The sequence below is a fragment of the Carassius carassius genome, chromosome 37 (genome assembly GCF_963082965.1).
Source record: "Carassius carassius chromosome 37, fCarCar2.1, whole genome shotgun sequence".
Lineage (NCBI taxonomy): Eukaryota > Metazoa > Chordata > Actinopteri > Cypriniformes > Cyprinidae > Carassius > Carassius carassius.
The window spans coordinates 17,854,310-17,872,375 of NC_081791.1; the positions used below are offsets into that span (position 1 = coordinate 17,854,310).

The following is an 18,066-nucleotide window of genomic DNA, read 5'->3' on the forward strand; positions in this document are numbered from 1 at the left end:
TGAAATTACACTTTGTGTATGCATTGTGTAATGCATTCTATGTGAACTCAAAATTTACAAAACGGGTGGCTAGTAAAAAGGCGAAGACTACATCAATTACAATAAAAATTGTATTAAAGTCCATATATATATATATTTTATTTTTTGTGTGTGTTTCATAAACAGGCTAAGAATCACACAACCATTCAGATGCAAAAGTCTTTGTATTGATAGTTTACACAGTGACAAGCTCTCAATCCCTTCCTTCCCACATCATTTATAGTTTGTATGTTTTTCTGTGCGCTTCAAACTATACAACACAAAATGTAAAACCTGACAATCATTTTTTACTAGGCTGATTAACTCTAAACCTGAGTTATATGAACAGTCTTTTGGTAAATGCCCTCTGGTGTTAAAACAAAAGAACGACCAAATTTAAAGGGGTCTTGCACAACATTCACTCATCAAACATCTAACAATAACTTTGATATTAATAATCAACGCTCACCCAAAGGTTTGTAAACAATATATAGTAGATGAGCACCAGACATAAGACCTTCTGGTTTAATATTTTGGATTTATACATTATTGCCATTGTAGAATTGGCCTTCATCTGAGGTTATATTTAATTTCATTCTCACAGCACTTTTCACAATTTATACAGATTAACATGCTTCATATAAAGATTTTTTTCTTTATTACATTATGGTCTTATTCTGTGCATATATTGAGAAGAGCATAAATGTAGTGGCTAGACTTGAGTATATATGAAATAAGACCATATTTTATGTTTAGGCTACAGATATTACAATCCTTGTGTCCATGTAGATGAAAGGCAACAGCATTTGGTCAAAACCAGCATGCTGTGATAGTGGTTCATTAAATATAAATGACATATGTAACATTTATTTTAAAGAACAGCTTGTTAACTTCTAAAGCTGATAGTTGGAGGTTTTTATGTTTGGTCTTTATTTGTTTTTGTGTAAAAATTTTGCTGAGTAATGTGTGTATGAGTTCTCCAGTTTCAAGGAATCAGGATACACAGTCGTGTGAGAAGTCCAATGTCTTTTTTTAAAACAGTACTGAGCTCAAAAGCCTGTTCTGTTCAGCATGCCATAAGACTCATAGAGTTGTTCAAGAAGCTGGTCTTTCTCCTTCTCAGGAAGAAAGCAGGACTTAGCTGCATTTATATTCTGTGAAAACAGAAGCAAACAGGATAATTAAAGTCACTTTTTCCCTGACTGGAATCCATTAGAGAGCCTGTTTTGGCAAATTGTGTCTCACCAGTCTCTTGAACTCCTCTTCAGTGAAATCCATGTATTTCTGCACCACCTGGTAGTCTGAGTTCAAGGTGGAGTTGAAGATGGTAGGGTCATCTGTATTTAAGGAGTAGTTAGCATTGTCCTTCTTGAATCTGAAACACACAACATGACTTTACAAACCTGAACTAATTTACTCTGGGTCATTTTACACCCCGGGTAAACATAATCCTGGGTTAAACGGATTCGTTTTCCCTTTGATTTTGGCTATCTATACTGTCAAAATGGCAAGAAACATTGCACAAGTTTGGCAATGTAGAAAAGGCAGTAACCCGTACAAATGTGGGGAACGCCACTCTCTTGTGTGCACACATATGACAATTAGCAGTCTAAAATATGGATATTTTTCTTACAAAAATGAAATTGATTCACTTCTGGAGGCTTCTTTTTTTTGCCACCTGGATGGAGCTGTGTGGAGCACTTTTTATGATGGATGGATGCACTTTATTAGACTTCTATTGGTAGTTCACTGCCATTATGAAGCTTGGAGGAGCCAGGATACGTTTTAATATGACTCAAGTTGTGTTCATAAACACCTAAGAATGAATCAAGGGGTAATTTTCATTTTGGGGTGAACTATCCTTTAAGTGCAGTATGAAAAGCCCAGTGTAAACTTTAATTCTACAATATGTCGTATTTCTAAGTGAAACATGATAGGCATTTGAGGAAAAATGCACATCAGTACTTTATTTTATCCTTCATGAACGAGTTCGTGAAAAGCAACAGAAATCAGACCGAATGGATGCTTGCTAAAGCAGTGCTAAAATAGCTACTTGGCTGTTAGGGAATAGTGTTAATGGAAAAGTGGAATAAAATACACTATTACATTGTTCACAGTAAGACCGGGAACATGCATTAAAAAAGTAAACCGTACAGTAAATAAACCAATTCTCACGTGATGAGAGGATGTTTAGTGAAGTCTGGGTCACAGGCTCCTGTCAGTCTGCTAGAGACAGGGCACATCTAGAAAAAGTCAACACAGACACAACATCAGGATCACAGTGACGCGAAACATTGTGTAAATTAATAACCTCCTTTAAACATCTCATAAATATTCTGGTAGCGAAAATATAAATATTAGTCAAGTGAGAAACTGTCCAGTGACACATTTATAAACACGATGTTTAAAACTGTCCACCAGAGGGCAGCACGAGATTATATTTCAGGAAATCTTCCACTGTTTTTCAGTCCCGTTCGTCTCATCAAAACACACCCAGTTCAGGCCATGGAGCACACAGCTAATGCAACCATGAGCTGTTACATAAGATATTAATGAAGTAAGTGCTCATTGTGTATGCAATAAGGTCTGGTTATCTGTGACATTTTTATTTTTTTCCAAAGATAAACAAGTTAATGACAAATGTTAGTTAAAAGTTAAAAGGAATGGCTCAGATAAATGAAATTAGTTCTGATAGAAACTTCATCGTCATTGTTTTCAGATGCTACTTTGTTATCGATCCCTAATATTGGGTCGTTACTGTATGTGTGCACTTTGACCAAGAACAAGGTCTTGTGTAACATGCAGATATACATGACACATTGTAAACGCATCTCGATGTGATTCCTGTGACTGTCAGGGAGCTGCCATCCTGTCTTACCTCAAAATGCATGTTTTGTTGGAGCAGTCGTTTATATAGAGTTTGATCTTCAAGCGTGTGGTATCCATGTCCAATGCGTTCTGCTTTGAGAACTTCCACAGCCTGCAAAGCGAGGGAACATTTTGAAAAGAGTTGGCACACAGTTTTAGATCTGAGGGGGTTTTCTTGTGGAGGAGTGACATTTTGAAAAATGAGCTCAGCGGTTGTTGTGTTTTCTAAAATATCTGCCCTTTATGATTTAGTACTTAGGAAGGAAATGTACTTCACAGACTGAATTTCCTCACAGAATAACTAGCTACAAACAGACTCGGCAGTGTTACACAATTTTCCATCTGTACAACAGATAACAAATGCAGACCAACAGACCAAGACTGGTCTTGCTGAATACATGATAATAAATGCTGAGCAAAAGAGGAAGCTCATACCTCCTTCACCACACTGGCAGGGCCAACTTCTCCTGCGTGCACTGTTCTGTGCACCTCACTTCTGACGGCTTCCTGTCAAAAACAAAACCGTGAACCCACGGCTAGAACACTGCCAGCAAAATCTGCTTTTCTGCAGACGGGAAAAAAGCACCACACACAGCATCTGTAGCATATACTGTATTATGCTTGCCTCATTAAACAAAAGATATAGCTTTCGAACACTGTGTTTGTAAGATTGCGTTTAGATCACGGGATGATAAGGAATTTGTTTTGTTTCCGCAGAACATCTATGCGGCTCTTAGCATGTGAATGGTATAAACAGATGTCTCTGTTATTTTAATTATGGATTATACAAGAGTTTCCAAGTCAACAAAGTACAGTTAAATCTCTTAAAGTTTTAAATACATCAGAGAATCAAACGTTTTACTGTCATGTTAAGACTTGTACACTTCAAATAGATAAAGTGATTTGTTTTTGCTAGGAAATGCAGGGAAGTCAGGGGGAAAAAAGACCTTGACAAAACATTACGTTGATAAGACATACGATTATCATGTATTTTCTGTCACATTCTGTGAAATTTGATTCGTAACAGGTCTAATAAGGATGAGTTTAAGCTGAATGATCCACAGAAAAAAAATGCAGCCAGAGACGTTTTTCTGGTTTCTCATGATAAACATTTTTGCAAACCCAGCTCATATGGACTGTGTGTGTGTGTTTTCTTACCTCAAATGCTCTCTTGTGTCCTGGGTATGACTCACAGTTCAGGGATTCATCTCCTGCTAGGTCTATTGCCACAACTCCATCTTTACGGTACTTCTTACACAGCTCGACCACATCCATAGACCAATCTACAGCAACAATAAGCTTTAGATTGTTACGGTCAATAATGTGGGTCTATTATCATTTCCTCATATGATACATGCTGATTTAGTAATTATTTAATATGATTTAGAATATTATAGATTTATAGTGTTATCATTCTATAGTTTTATCTATAGTTATTGTCTATATTTGAATAATACATATGTATACAGTATACAGGCACACACACACACACATAAAAAGATGCAATTTGGACTGGAATAAGTATTGGCCTAACTGACAGCAAATTAATATAATACCTGTATAAATATAATATTGGTAACCAATATAATGTGCACCACTCATAGACATGTATCAAGCGTATTATATATGTTATTTTGAACTTTATATTCATAAAAGAATCCTGGAAACATGTATCACTTTTTCCACAGTAATATTAAGTAATACTATAAACTGTTTTCAACATTAATAATAATATTAATAATACCTGTTTCTTGAGCAACAAATCACTCATGTGACACTGAAGATTAGAGTAATGACTGCTAAAAATCAGCTTTGCCATCACTAGCATAATATTATCAATGGAATAATACATTTAAATACTGTATAAAACAGTTATTTTAAATGGAAATCAATATTTCACAGTATTAGTGTTTTTACTGTATTTTTATCAAATAAAAGTGAAAAAAAAAAAAAAAATATATATATATATATTTTTTTTTTAACTATTTCTATCTCTATTTACAAAACACATAACACATGAATCACCATGGCTTCAAAATTCACTACAGCATTTCCAAACAGTCCATCTGGACTGAATTTAAGATAGGAACAAAAAATTCTGAGCCAGTCTGCAGGAGGTTCGGCCAATGTCATGATGATTAAACACCATTTGGACATAAGCATACAGCGGCTGTGGATGAATGGGTTTTTAATGGATGACAGTGAGGTGTTGCCTCTCAAAAACACAGGACACTGGGTGGGTGGGTGGGTAGAGACAAAGTGAGAGTGTATTACTTGGCATGTGACGCATGCAGCACAGAATGGACCTGACTTTGGTTTTGAAGGCCTTCTCTCCCTCTTTGAACCCCTGGTTCACCAGGTCCACCACGTCATCGGGAGTGATGTCTCCTCTGGGAGGAAGAGGGGAAGACAGGCAAGAACAAAGATGAGAACAGGGGTATTGTGCAGGACAAATTGTAAACCTGCATGATTGTTGTAACATAAGAACGATAAACAATACATGCCATAAAGCAGTTTTTGATTAGAGCAAATATGGTACACGTACGGTTTTTGGTCCCAAGGAAGAGGATCCACACCCTTGTTGGCCAGCAGATGAGGGCTGTATCTGGCTTCAGCATAGATCACTCCCTCTTTGGCCTTAGTCTCTACAAACTCATAAGCTATTCTCTTGATGGCCTCTCTGTCCCCTCTGCACATGGAACATGAAACAGATAAGATATCATGACAACCGCACCCACACCCCAATAACCCCTCGCCACCTTCGAGACCTACAGAGTCGTTAAGAAACATACACACACATACACATATACATACATATGAATATGTATATATGTATATATCACACACACACCAAGAATACCTAGAATATTCTCTATTTTTAGCTTGTACTTTTCTTGTACTGTTGTATTTGCAACAATTCTAATGTTACTGCTGAATTGTCCTTTGAATTGCTTCTTTAAAATTTCCTCACTTGTACGTTGCTTTTGCTAAAAGCTCTTCTAAATAAATAAATGTAAATTTCATGATGTTTTATATATATATATATATATATGTGTGTGTGTGTGTATATATATATATATATATACACAGTATATGTGTGTATATATATATATATATATATATATATATATATATACACGTCCTGTGACGTAATTTGCACTGTTCTGGGGTCAGTCAATATTTTTTGTTTTCTCAGTTTTCCTTTCTTTCCTGTGCTGTTGTTCTAATAGGAGCACATTTTAGAGTGGCCTTTTATTGTGGCCAGCCTAAGGCACACCTGTGCAATAATCCTGCTGTCTAATCAGCATCTTGATATGCCACACCTGTGAGGTGGATGGATTATCTCGGCAAAGGAGAAGTGCTCACTAACACAGATTTAGACAGATTTGTCAACAATATTTGAGAGAAATAGGTCTTTTGTGTACATAGAAAAAATCTTAGATCTTTGAGTTCAGCTCATGAAAAATGGGGGCAAAAACAAAAGTGTTGCGTTTATAATTTTGTTCAGTGTATATATAATATATGCATAAATACAGTACTAACCACATACAAACATTGTGTGTGTATTTATGTAGTTAAAGTGACCCAAAACATCAAACATCATCATAAAACATCATCTGCATCATCTAAGAATATTCAAATAGTTTGAAGCAGCCTATAAATGCTGTTTTATGTTGTTTTATGATGACATAAAATTATAGCATTCATGACTTCTTCATTTATGGACAAAGTTAGCACATGCTCCAGAGAGATGTTATGTGAATGATGGAATTAACTGAATGAACTAGATGTTACTTTCACTTACACACTCATAAAATCATTTTTTATTGCATAACCATGCACTTGTTCCAAGAACACCCACAACTGGAGCAAGATACAAAAGCCTTAATCATTATAACAAATCAGTAACACTTACGCTTAGATAATTATTTCAAACAGCAAAAGTTTTTTTGTTAGTTTTTTTTAGGGCACAATATGCTTTAAAGTGCTAAATAAAAGGGCTATTTGATTGCAACAACAAAGCATGTTTTCAGGTTACACCACATGACATGCATTGAACCTGACTACAGCACTAGACAATAAAGAGTCCAGAGGGTGCCAAAAACAGCTAGCGAGTTCCCCATGCTGTTGTGGGAGAGGTGCATGCTGTAAACAAGGCCCTTTTAAAGCTTCTGAGGACTAGAGGTTCATTTTCAATGAAGCATGTACGCTGCAGACCCACAAAACTACCGGCTGCACTGCTTTTCAGGTCTTCATGTCAAAGTATCTATCTTAGGGTGACCATATGTCCTCTTTTTCCTGGACATGTCCTCTATTTTAGAGCTCAAACAAAAATGCGCCCGGCTGGGATTTCTACATCACCCAAAATGTCTGGGATTTGGCTTTTCTACAGTAGCCATTCATTGTGTGCATTTTTGTATTAAAGCCCTGTGAGGGACTGTTTTCTTAATCCCGCTCCCACAAAATTTTTAACCATTATCACCAGCTCCTGTGATTTTATTTTGTGTCCAGTGTTCCCACAAACATTCTAATATTGAATATAATTTCCGTTCATGAGGGAGCTGCTATAAATATGCAGAGTATTTAAATTAGAATTTAAAAAATTCGATAATTAGATAAAATTAGGAAATTAGATATTTTGAATTTTTATATTTGGGATTGCGTTACTTTGGGCACTTTCGGCATTACTTTAACCACCAACCAACCACACCTCCGCCCCCCCACCCCGTCCCACCCACACCCACTGTCCTCTTTTTGGAAAACTAAAATATGATCACATTAGTCTATCTCTTACGTTTGTGAATCTGAGTGGAAACATGTAGAAACTGCTTCATTATTTGATTGTTGTTCAGATGACTGTGTGCAAGGGCAAAGGAAAAGCCTGTGCAGAGGTTATATGTCCATTGCTATAGTGACACGTCATGAAGGTGTTACATGAGCTGCATGTAAAGATGTCTGCAGGACATCAGAAAGGAGACCTTGCCCTTGAGGGTGTATCCACCACTGGCGATATGGTGAGGCTCTTACTTAAGAGCCACTTGAGCAATGCTTCAGATTTGTGCCAGTAATTGAGCTAACATCAGTGGAATTCAATATTTACTTGCATGTGGTGAAGGGTGCAACAGGATAGAGTGGCCTAGAATCATTTGATTCATGAAGAATTCAATTTTTCCAGATTGTAAGAGATCTAAATATCTACTACGAAATCAAACACTCTTAAAAAAACCTGGGCAGTATCTTATCAAAAGATATACTTTGTACCTTATTTAACCCTAATTTGTTCCTTAAAGGTGCATACAGTATCAGTTTCTAAATTGTACATATTATTCCCTAAATGGTAGATTTTAGTATAAAATATCTGAAAGGGTATCGCACCAGTGACGACTTTTGTATCTTTTTATTCTCACTCTTAAAATGTTACGAAGTGGCGATTTAGTATGAATTCATACAATTTTATTTGTATGAAAACAAATTGTTATTATAAAAACAATAAGCATGAAGGTCCGCACATAAACCTAATCATCAGTGGCAGATTGTATGAAAATGTAAAAAAAAAAAAAGATCATACAAATTCACCAAAAATTTTCTTTTTTTATTATTCTGCAAGGGAAGAATAGCCCTGAGAAACTACAATGTAACTGTTGTTGGTGCACAAACTTCAGGGAAAAATGTAACAATGTCATGAAATTAACAGGAAAATATCATATTTTTTTTCTCCTCTCCATGCAGTTTGAATGATAAGGCTTCCATGCAATCTTCAAGCAAATCAGCAACAACTTATTTAAAGCAAGCAGATCTTTTCTCGGCACAACTACTTACGCAATGACATGCATGTAGTGATCGAACTTGCCAAGGAATTCTGTGAGTGTGGCCGGCTCATGCATTATGACCAGGTCTCTCATTTCATCCTCGCTGATCACAGGTAGAGTGATTCCCCTCCGCCTGAGACATAGTTACACCAGAGGTCACTGGTTAGAACTTTGAAAGTTTAAATGGAAAGGCCACAGAACAGATCATAACTTCATTATTGACCAAAGGCTGTCAAAATGAATCATTGTATAAACCTATAAAGTCATTGTTAGTAGTTCATATTTAATGTTAGAGCTGCAGTGAAGGTGAAATTAGCAGTAAATCTTGACTTAAAGTTTCTTTGGCCTCAAAAGGCTCGAAATGTAACATACAAATGCAATTAAACATTAAATAATTAATATACTTAATATTATTATAAATGCTTACTATAAATATGAATATATACATAATTACTAATTATATAAATAACTATTAAAATAATATTTTCAGATAAAATAATATTAATAGGAAGGACATTTAAATGAATGGTTTTTAGTGTATTACAGTGTGTAATTGGAATACATCACTTACTTTGCTACTTCTACAATGGTCTTTATTCGAATAGCACCATCAAGATGCACATGTAGCTCAATCTGCAAAGATATAAGAACAGGAATAAAATACAACGCCCACTTCTTCACATCACTGAACCATGTGACAAGTGCTGACAGAGACACTTGTTGATGGCACAGAGCAGAAGCACATCCATCAAAGCTCTGAGCTCAGCTTTCAGCCTGTCGTATTGAGGTAGTTAGGGGAGTCTCCTTCCCACGCAGCTGTGAAATGCTCCTCGTGTAGTGCATCTAGAATGTGGAATGCACAACTGGGTGAAATAAGTTCAGTGGAAAGGCTAGAGATGCCTGGGAGGACTGTGAGAGAAGTGAACGTAATGTCTCAAATCTACTGAGAAGTACTGAGAGTTGTCCTGACAGATGACCAAATTAAATTGTGACCCCACTTCACCAGAAGCTGAGAAATAAACAGCAAGGAGACAAACCATAAAAACAAAAAGAGAAAGGCTGCTAGAGTAGTATGTTTAATCACTGACTAATGAATTTGGTTTGTGCCTTCTTTATTACATTGTATTATTTGGTTACAAGAGTTGTTCATTTGTTGTCATCATACCACCGTGAGTAGTGTATTCTTCCAACTATAAACTTTACCAGTTACATTAGAAGAATGCACGGAAAAGTTGCCAGGTTGTCAAGTATTTTATTGCATTTATGTGGTGACTGAAAGACATGATTAATTTTGGTTTTACTGGATAAATTTTTTTTTGTTGTTGTGTACTTACGACATGAATTTACATTACATTTTATAGAAAATTATGCCATATTGCCATAAATGCTATTTTAATTATTAAAAAAATCTATATTAAATTGTCTTTATGTAATATTGATGAAATAATACTTAGTATCATTATGTTTTTAAATTGCTAATTTATTCGTTGTTATATTAAATCTATGTTTTATTATTTCTTTGTGAAGCATAAGGCACTGATTTCGTGGAATGACCCAGCTATATAGAAGACTGGTGAAACTTAATAGGCTTTTATTTAAAATATGATGGGAAACAGCACGTTTCACAATGTTTTAAAGAAGGAAATTAGAAAAACAAATAATCCAGTAGTAGTCAAAATAATACAATGCACAATTCAAACTAAATTACATGCTAGTGAGAAAGGGAATTCTTTGTAAACTGTGTTGTGAATACTCTCTTTCGATAACTTGTCAAAACACGGACATACTGTAAAGCATAAAGAGTTCACAGAATCTTATTACAATGACATACTAATTACAATGCTATTTCAGGAGATTCATTTTTTTCTTTTGTAACCAGAGTCCAGTTTCGGGAAACAGAGAGTTCGCAGGAAATTCACCTCTAGTGGTTTTAATTCACAGGTCTTTAGCTTTCAGTTTCTTGGATCAGGTTAACAGAGCATGAGGCCCAATGAGACTACTTTCTTCGAGCACTCTCTGCATGGGTCTTCTTGCAGTCCGTTTAATTACTAAAATAAACAAGCCACTGAACATAAAAGTCTCCAACATTATGCATTCATGTTGCAAAAGCATTCACTATACAATGTATTAGCAATACTTTTGCATGCTCTACCACGGCTGTTTTCCCTGCCATCATGTAAGCCATGTGTGCTCAAATATCAAAAGGAAGACATTCAAGTGGAAAAACTTTCTTGTCTGTACAAGCCTAAGCTGTCACCCTCTTCATACTTGAATATGTTTAAATGTGCATTGCAAATGACAACTGTAGTTGGTCTAATATTAATATCACTAAGAGGGTGGGGTTTAAATATTTATACGGACAACTGCTTACATTATGGAGTCAAACGACTCTTAAAACCGGCAAAGTTTATGAAAATACTGCCTTGTTGTTAAAGTGTGTTTTTGTGTATGAATGAGTGATTCATTGTTGTGGTTTCATTACAATGGAAGGAGTATCCTATAAAATGTCACTGGATTATTGTCAGCTGGTGATTAAAAAACAAGCAATGTGAACTTTCTGTACTGTTTCACTGTAAAATAATCATGTAATCATTAGATGTGGGACAAAGTCCTGGGTAGCTGATAAAATATGGAAGTTACTGCCTGTTAAGTTTCACTTAATCGGTTGAATTTCTGATATAGTATCTTTTATAAAGGGTGTGATTTAGTTAAGGAATAGTAAATTGTTTACCACCTACAATGATTGTAGCTCTATGTTAGGACTGTTGCAAATCACCTTAAAATTGCCCTCTTAAACACAAACTAAACAACAGAGTAACGTCTTTTCCTTTGAACGAGTGTGTACAATGAGGCCATCCTTAAAAATATTTTGGTTTGCAGTAACAGGATTTAAAAAAAAAAAAAAAAAAAGGTCGTTAGGTCGGTCTATATTTTTTTTTTTCAAGTTTCAATGTAAAAAAAAAAAAGTAAATTTTTGTGATGTGATGACGTAGGTATGAATTTAAACAAATTAGCATATCGTGACGTCACTGACTGGGTCTTCAACCTGTGCCTTCGGGCGCATCATTGCAAACCTCATTTTGATGCAGGCTATATAGACCACAAACAAATTTAAATCTTTGTCAAAAACATGTTTATTGCATGAATTTCAGGTGAGAAAAAAATGAGGTAGCCTACTGTTTTACTTGCATCCACCGCTACGTATCAATGCAACCTACAAATGAGAGAACGTTTACTTTGCTTTCTTGGGTTGTCACTTTTGTGAAAAAAATCCTGTTTGATTTGAGTGACGAGTGTTCATTGAATCAATTGTAAAATCGATTTTGTAAAGTTTTATACTGCAAATAACACCAAATATAGGTAAATCCACGGACAACAGGCAGGAGGAATGTAAAGATTCAGTATATTGGTAAAGACCAATATTTCTGATGATTTATTGGCGTGACGTTACGTGCAAAATGACAAACAGGAGTGCAACATTTTCGAAAAACAATAAGCAGAGTGGACTGCCATAATGCAAAACATTTACTGCAGGCTTCAACATGCCTGTGTTTACGATTAAATTTCAACAACAACAAAAAAATCGCATAGGCGATTTTCTTAGGCTATCAAAAAAAATATTTTTCTAATATTCGTCGAATTTAAAATAAAAATCCACATTCGAATGCGCATATGAATTTTAGGTGTGCACTAAGGAAGCTGCCTTATCAGCCCCGGTACGTGTTCCATTCCATCTCGCCGCGCGCACAGCTGTGTCTACACAACTTTCAAAGGCGGACGAGCTCGACACGCAGTTTCTGCTTTCTCATCTTTCACCTAGTGTATGCGCACGAGATGCGATGACAATATATGTGTCATTGCATTATAAGGTTATGTTAGCCTATCCAGTTGAAGCCACTTAAAAAAAAATCAATGTGGAGAAGATCTTGTTTACATCAAAACTGAAACCAAGCCGTTCACACAGAACGCATATTTCGCGCATCTCATGTTTTTAAATGAAAAAATGTATCCTGTGTGACTGGTTTTCCGCCCTTTTTATTTATTTAACAATGCATGCATACATGATGCTGTTTTGTTTATAGTTCTTTAAGCAACTTAATAATAATTGGTTCATAAGCATTATTTTAAATATTATGTTTTTTTTCACAGTCATGTATTCTAATGCTTTGAATAAACATGCAGTAATATTTTGCTCGATGCGCTATCTTGAGCCTCAGAAGAGAAGCAAAAAGCTTTTCTTCACCCTAACTGAAATTATGCATTTAAAATTCGAATACAATTCAAATTTTTTTCATATTTAAGTAAAAAATTCGAATTTAGTTTTTTCAGCTATTTTGTACAGCCCTAGGCGATTTAAGCCCGAAACTGTATGAGACTGAATACCGGCTGAATTCACATTTCTGTTGTAAAAAGAGAAACATTGTGCAGAAGTATTATTTGCTGTTATGCGTGTTTGTCCGAAGCTGCAGTTGCTGTGTGACGCCTGTTCAAAAAAAAAAAAAAAAACCTGGACGCGCTCCGAGAAAAGGTCGTTAAAATCATTTTCTTATTTTCGTTTTCGAAACTTGTGTTGGTTGATTCGTGCTTGATTCGTGCAATAGATTTTCGAACATAAAGTGACAGTCGACACGGTCACGGTTTTAGACTAGAGAGAAGGGATGGGAAAAGATCTGGGCACAGTTTTTCCAGAACTTCGTGCCAAGTTAAAGCGGTGTCGAGCTGTTTTAATGAATTTTTTAGATGTATTATGGTGCCCGAACCCGTATGACTTTGAACAGTGACCGCGAACATTTAGTTTACTGCAGCCACAGCCATCATTACCAAGCGCGAACCGTTGACTCTGACAGTGAGTGAGAGTATGAGACGAAGCGAAGGCACAGGCCACAGTGTGACATCCGTGTAAACATAGATGACGTCAAGGGTTTTTTTTTTAATTAAAGAAGATAGACTTCATTTGTATGTAGGCCAAGGCAATTTATATATTTACAATACTTACTTAAATATAATTAATATTATTTTATTGCGTTTGTATTAGATGTTTGAAGAGTAAAAAAATAATTGGTCGGTCTTAACGCAAATTTAGAATCGGCAAGTCGGTCGGACTAAAAGCAAAAAAAAGAAAGAAAATTGAGTCGGTGCTAAATTGACAGGGTCGGTCGGGTTACGGCAAACAAGAATATTTTTAAGGATGGCCTGAGGAATCCAAAGAGAATGCTGTACTTTTTTAGGGCAGCCTCTCATGCTGTACTGTCGACAATGGTGTAGATTCATGCCGTAATTATTATGTAATTCTCAAAGAAAAATCTCAGTCCTCCAAAAGCGCATGGTCAGTGTAATACAAGAACAGTACAGGGAAGACATTTTTTTCAACTCTCTCATATAGGTTATTGACACTTTCACAAATGATGTGCTTATTGTCATGTTTCTTGTATCAGTTCATCAGGCTGACTTCTGCTTGCTGAGTCAGTACATTAACTCCAAAGGGCAGATATAATGCTCTGCAAGGCCAAGTGTGAACATTATCCTGTAGTGTTCTCTCCTGCCATAAATCAACATGTTCCTTTTGATACATTAGCTGCAATGGCAAGATTATTTTATCTTAAAAAGATGACTTTATTGCCTTCTTATGAATATGTTTCAATCATTTTATAATCCATTTTTTCTCCTTATTTAACGTAAAACGTTTTTACATCGAAACATTACACTAGACATTAAGTCTCCTCCTCCTTATTAAGCATCCGATTTAAGATGGCTTTAGGTCTTAATCTTATAGATATCTACATTCATCATGACAATGGTGGCATTTGAATGTGTGCTGATTATGCTGTATTATCAATTTATTAAAACAGCATTCAACCCCGAATGAATAGGCTAGCTATTATGTTACAAATAACAACAATAACAGTAATAACACTACTAACCTTAGGTTTATCAAATGCTGGTTTTCCTTTCTTTTCTGCCATTGTATTCACTCGAAGTGTAAATCTGTCTTGAACTTGAACGCGCTCTACGGAAACTGTCAGCTCAAGCAGCTACCGGCAACTTCCCCATGAGCTTTCTGTTACACTCCAACCCCGGCGCGGACAAAGAACACGCCTATGGACAGATAACATCAGTGATAAACCCCGCCTTTCCAACGCCAGCGTGTAATAAGCCAACTAAACACAGCTGAACGCAACAGAGTGAAACTAAACTGACAAGCGCTTCTGATCTGCACAACGCGAAGCGGTTAATCCGGAATCCTATTACAAGCTTTTAGAAGCACAGTAATGCCACATGTAGCTACCTACTACCGACGCGACGCGAGATACTCGAAAGCTGAAGCTGTCACCGCTGAAAGCGAGTGTGTCGAAAGCGTTCTATTTGCGTCGCGTCGCGCTTGTAGGAACGTTTAGGCTAGGTTAGTGTTAACCTGTTTTTATACAGTCTATGGTGATCTAATTGCTGTTTGATCTTTCCACCGAAACAGTTGAACCTGTTCACAAAATCGGTCACGAACGAATCGAAACAAGCTTTCACCGAGCAGTTCGGAAATACATGCAATCAGTTGAAAACATAGCCTACTGTACAGGAGTGAACCTTGACAGGTGGAAGGAAAAGTAAATTGAAGAAAATCAGAAATCTTACAAACTGGCCGAGTGTATGGCAGTTTTGTCAACAATATATGAATTAAAATGAATATTAAATAGATTATGACTGCAACAAACTGAACTAGGTAAATTTACCGAACTACATTGCAATATTAGGCCAGTTCTTGAAATTAATAGCCTACTTTGTTTGAACCTTTTAGAACATGCCAAACGGCAATGTCCCAGTCAATGACATAATTATGCCTATAGTTTTTTTTTTAAAAGATTTAATCGAAAATGAATTCGGACTTCCCATCGGCCTCCTCGGGTGGATATAAGCGCAAAAGAATACTTCATAAAAGACAAAGATATTTTGAAGATATTTTGGACTCAGAACCACGATTTCATTTAATAATACCATTTGTAATATTGTAATTTGTTGTTAAGGATGATTCATCTCCGAACTGGGGCTGAAAGTAGACTACTAGACATGTAAACTGCATGGCTTACAGTATTTGGCCACTAGATGTCAGCAGAGTGCTGCATGTATGCATAACGTTATTAGGAAATGATTGGCTGAAAATTTTATTACAAAAACCATGACACGTCTATATCATGTTCATAAAATGGCAACGGCATACATTATGCACATCTCTCATTAAACAAAGAATATTTCAATGACATGTTTAACTTTGTTGAATATTTGAGATTTTTTGCTATATGTTTGTACTTGAACAGAGCACATCATAAACGACAAAATTACTTGCTAAATAAAAGAAATTTCCAATAGCAGGCAGCATAGCAGTTACTTCATGCCTAAAGCATTACATTGTAACACAGTTCTTTCTAAACCCCTGCTGTTAAAGCAGTTCCTAAACGACAACCTTTATTTAACTTGGCCAAATCCAGCAACTCTAACCCAGCATAAAGCCACATGGGCCGTTTTCTGTTTTCCAACCAGCAAAAACATCCCATTAAATGTGTCATACATCAGTCTGCTGGAACAGTGCTTAAGAATATGGTAGCACCACTATTTCTATAAATCCCTCAGTGTGCTCTATGCTATTAAGACATGGACAGAGATGTAAAGCTTTTGAGCAGATGTAAAAACATTATTTTTTCCATTTATTTATGGCTCCTTGCATGACACCCGTCTGACGGAATAAAGCACCACTGTTTGTTGTTCATGCATCTGTGACTTAACCCTGTGCTATCACTCTAAACTGTCATCAGATATGACTCATACCCAAACCAAATTCGTTTTACACATGATGTTAGATCAAGATTCTGATAGAACGTTTGAGGTCGTTGAGATCTTCTCCTAGCTAAAGAGCAGAATATCTGTAAAAAATATTGACTCTGCAGTGAATCTATCCCTTGGCCTATATTTATTTGTTATTGCTTGTTTTAAGGCTAGAACTCTAGTAATGGAAAAGAGTTGTCATTATTTTAGTCTTATTATGACTAAAGGGATATTTTCAGCATTTAAATTCAGCTTCCAGTAACCATGGTCAATTGAGTGATACTGATCTTGCATTGTTTCAGACTATTATATCATTCAGATTTTGATAAAGCAACACCCATATTTCCAAATAATGACAAGTTGTGATGGTAACTTCATAGTCATTAGCACAAATGAATCAATCAACCAATTCACAATTTCCAAATTGATTTTGGGGGGAAATGTGTGTTATGAAATTTGATATGATAAAATGTGTCAATTGGAGCTAAGAGAACTACATTTTTACTGACAGCTAAATGCAGTATGACATTTTTCAACTTACATTCAAGCAACGATATGTGTTGAACTTGAATGATGGTTACAAAAGTTTTTTTTTTTTAACAGTGATGACATTTCACAGATCATTCCTTAAAAGAACACTTTTTTTTATTAGTGTGAAGAACAATTTAACATCTAAAAGCAACTTTTCTTCAATTCAAATGTAAAAAAAAATTTATGGGACCACAGATGCTAATAAAGAAACATTATTTACTGTATTAAATCTGTTGAGCATTATTATTTTATTTTAGCAGATTTTTCCATATAATGAAAGTCATTGGGGTCTGAAACAATACTGGAACCTAATTACACATTAAGAAAAAATAAGTAAGAAAAATATTTAATAAGAAACATTTTCAAAATAGCTTGTTTTGTGTTCTGCTGCAGTGATGTGCACGGGGGGCCTGGGACGTGATTTCTACTGTACACACCACTGTTCTGCAGAATGCTTCATCTCTCATACTATAAATTTCAATATGACGTCTGAAGTTTACATTGAACGATTTCACAGAATGAGTTGAAATATTTAAATATTCCCTTCCAGACGGTTGCTGGGCTCTTCCCATCAAGCTGTTACTGCATGTGGTTGTGTGTGTTGTCTGACATTTTTCCTGTGACTGTCAGATTTGCGTCCCCTCAAACGTCATTACTTGACCCCTGCCTAGAATAGTGTTCTTATCAGAAACTAAAGGCTTTCCTCTTAAAACTCGTGCAGTTTCACACATCTAGTTAGAATGCTTGGAACGTAGGTAACATTTCCTCCCCTCAATACCAGTTAGCCAGATTCAGGTTCTTCTCTTTAGAGGGTGATTTATCTACATCGCTGCACATCTGGACTGCAGCTGTGATATGCAAGAGGTCTATTCAAATGAAAAGAAAAAAAAAGCAACCTGGAAACTTTAATGATTTACTTTGCATGTGGCAATTTTGATGGTGAACAAAGCAAGCAACAATGACGTCAGCAAAGAGAATATAAAAATGATAAGTCAGTGTGTACTGACAAGTTAAATTGATTGATTGA

At 35.8% G+C, this 18,066-nt stretch overlaps 1 protein-coding gene across 1 annotated transcript; it reads right to left on the bottom strand.

Moving 5' to 3' along the window:
- Window positions 1–1,047: 1,047 nt before the first annotated feature.
- On the bottom strand, window positions 1,048–14,750 carry ada (adenosine deaminase). The gene is made up of 11 exons (XM_059527933.1): window positions 14,618–14,750; window positions 9,268–9,329; window positions 8,707–8,829; window positions 5,432–5,575; window positions 5,161–5,276; window positions 4,045–4,169; window positions 3,322–3,393; window positions 2,897–2,998; window positions 2,194–2,261; window positions 1,264–1,393; window positions 1,048–1,172 (listed from the first exon to the last, which is right to left on the bottom strand). Exons 1-11 carry the CDS (start codon window positions 14,657–14,659, stop codon window positions 1,068–1,070), a joined length of 1,089 nt encoding a protein of 362 aa, XP_059383916.1. The 5' UTR covers window positions 14,660–14,750; the 3' UTR covers window positions 1,048–1,067.
- Between the last annotated feature and the right edge of the window lie 3,316 nt (window positions 14,751–18,066).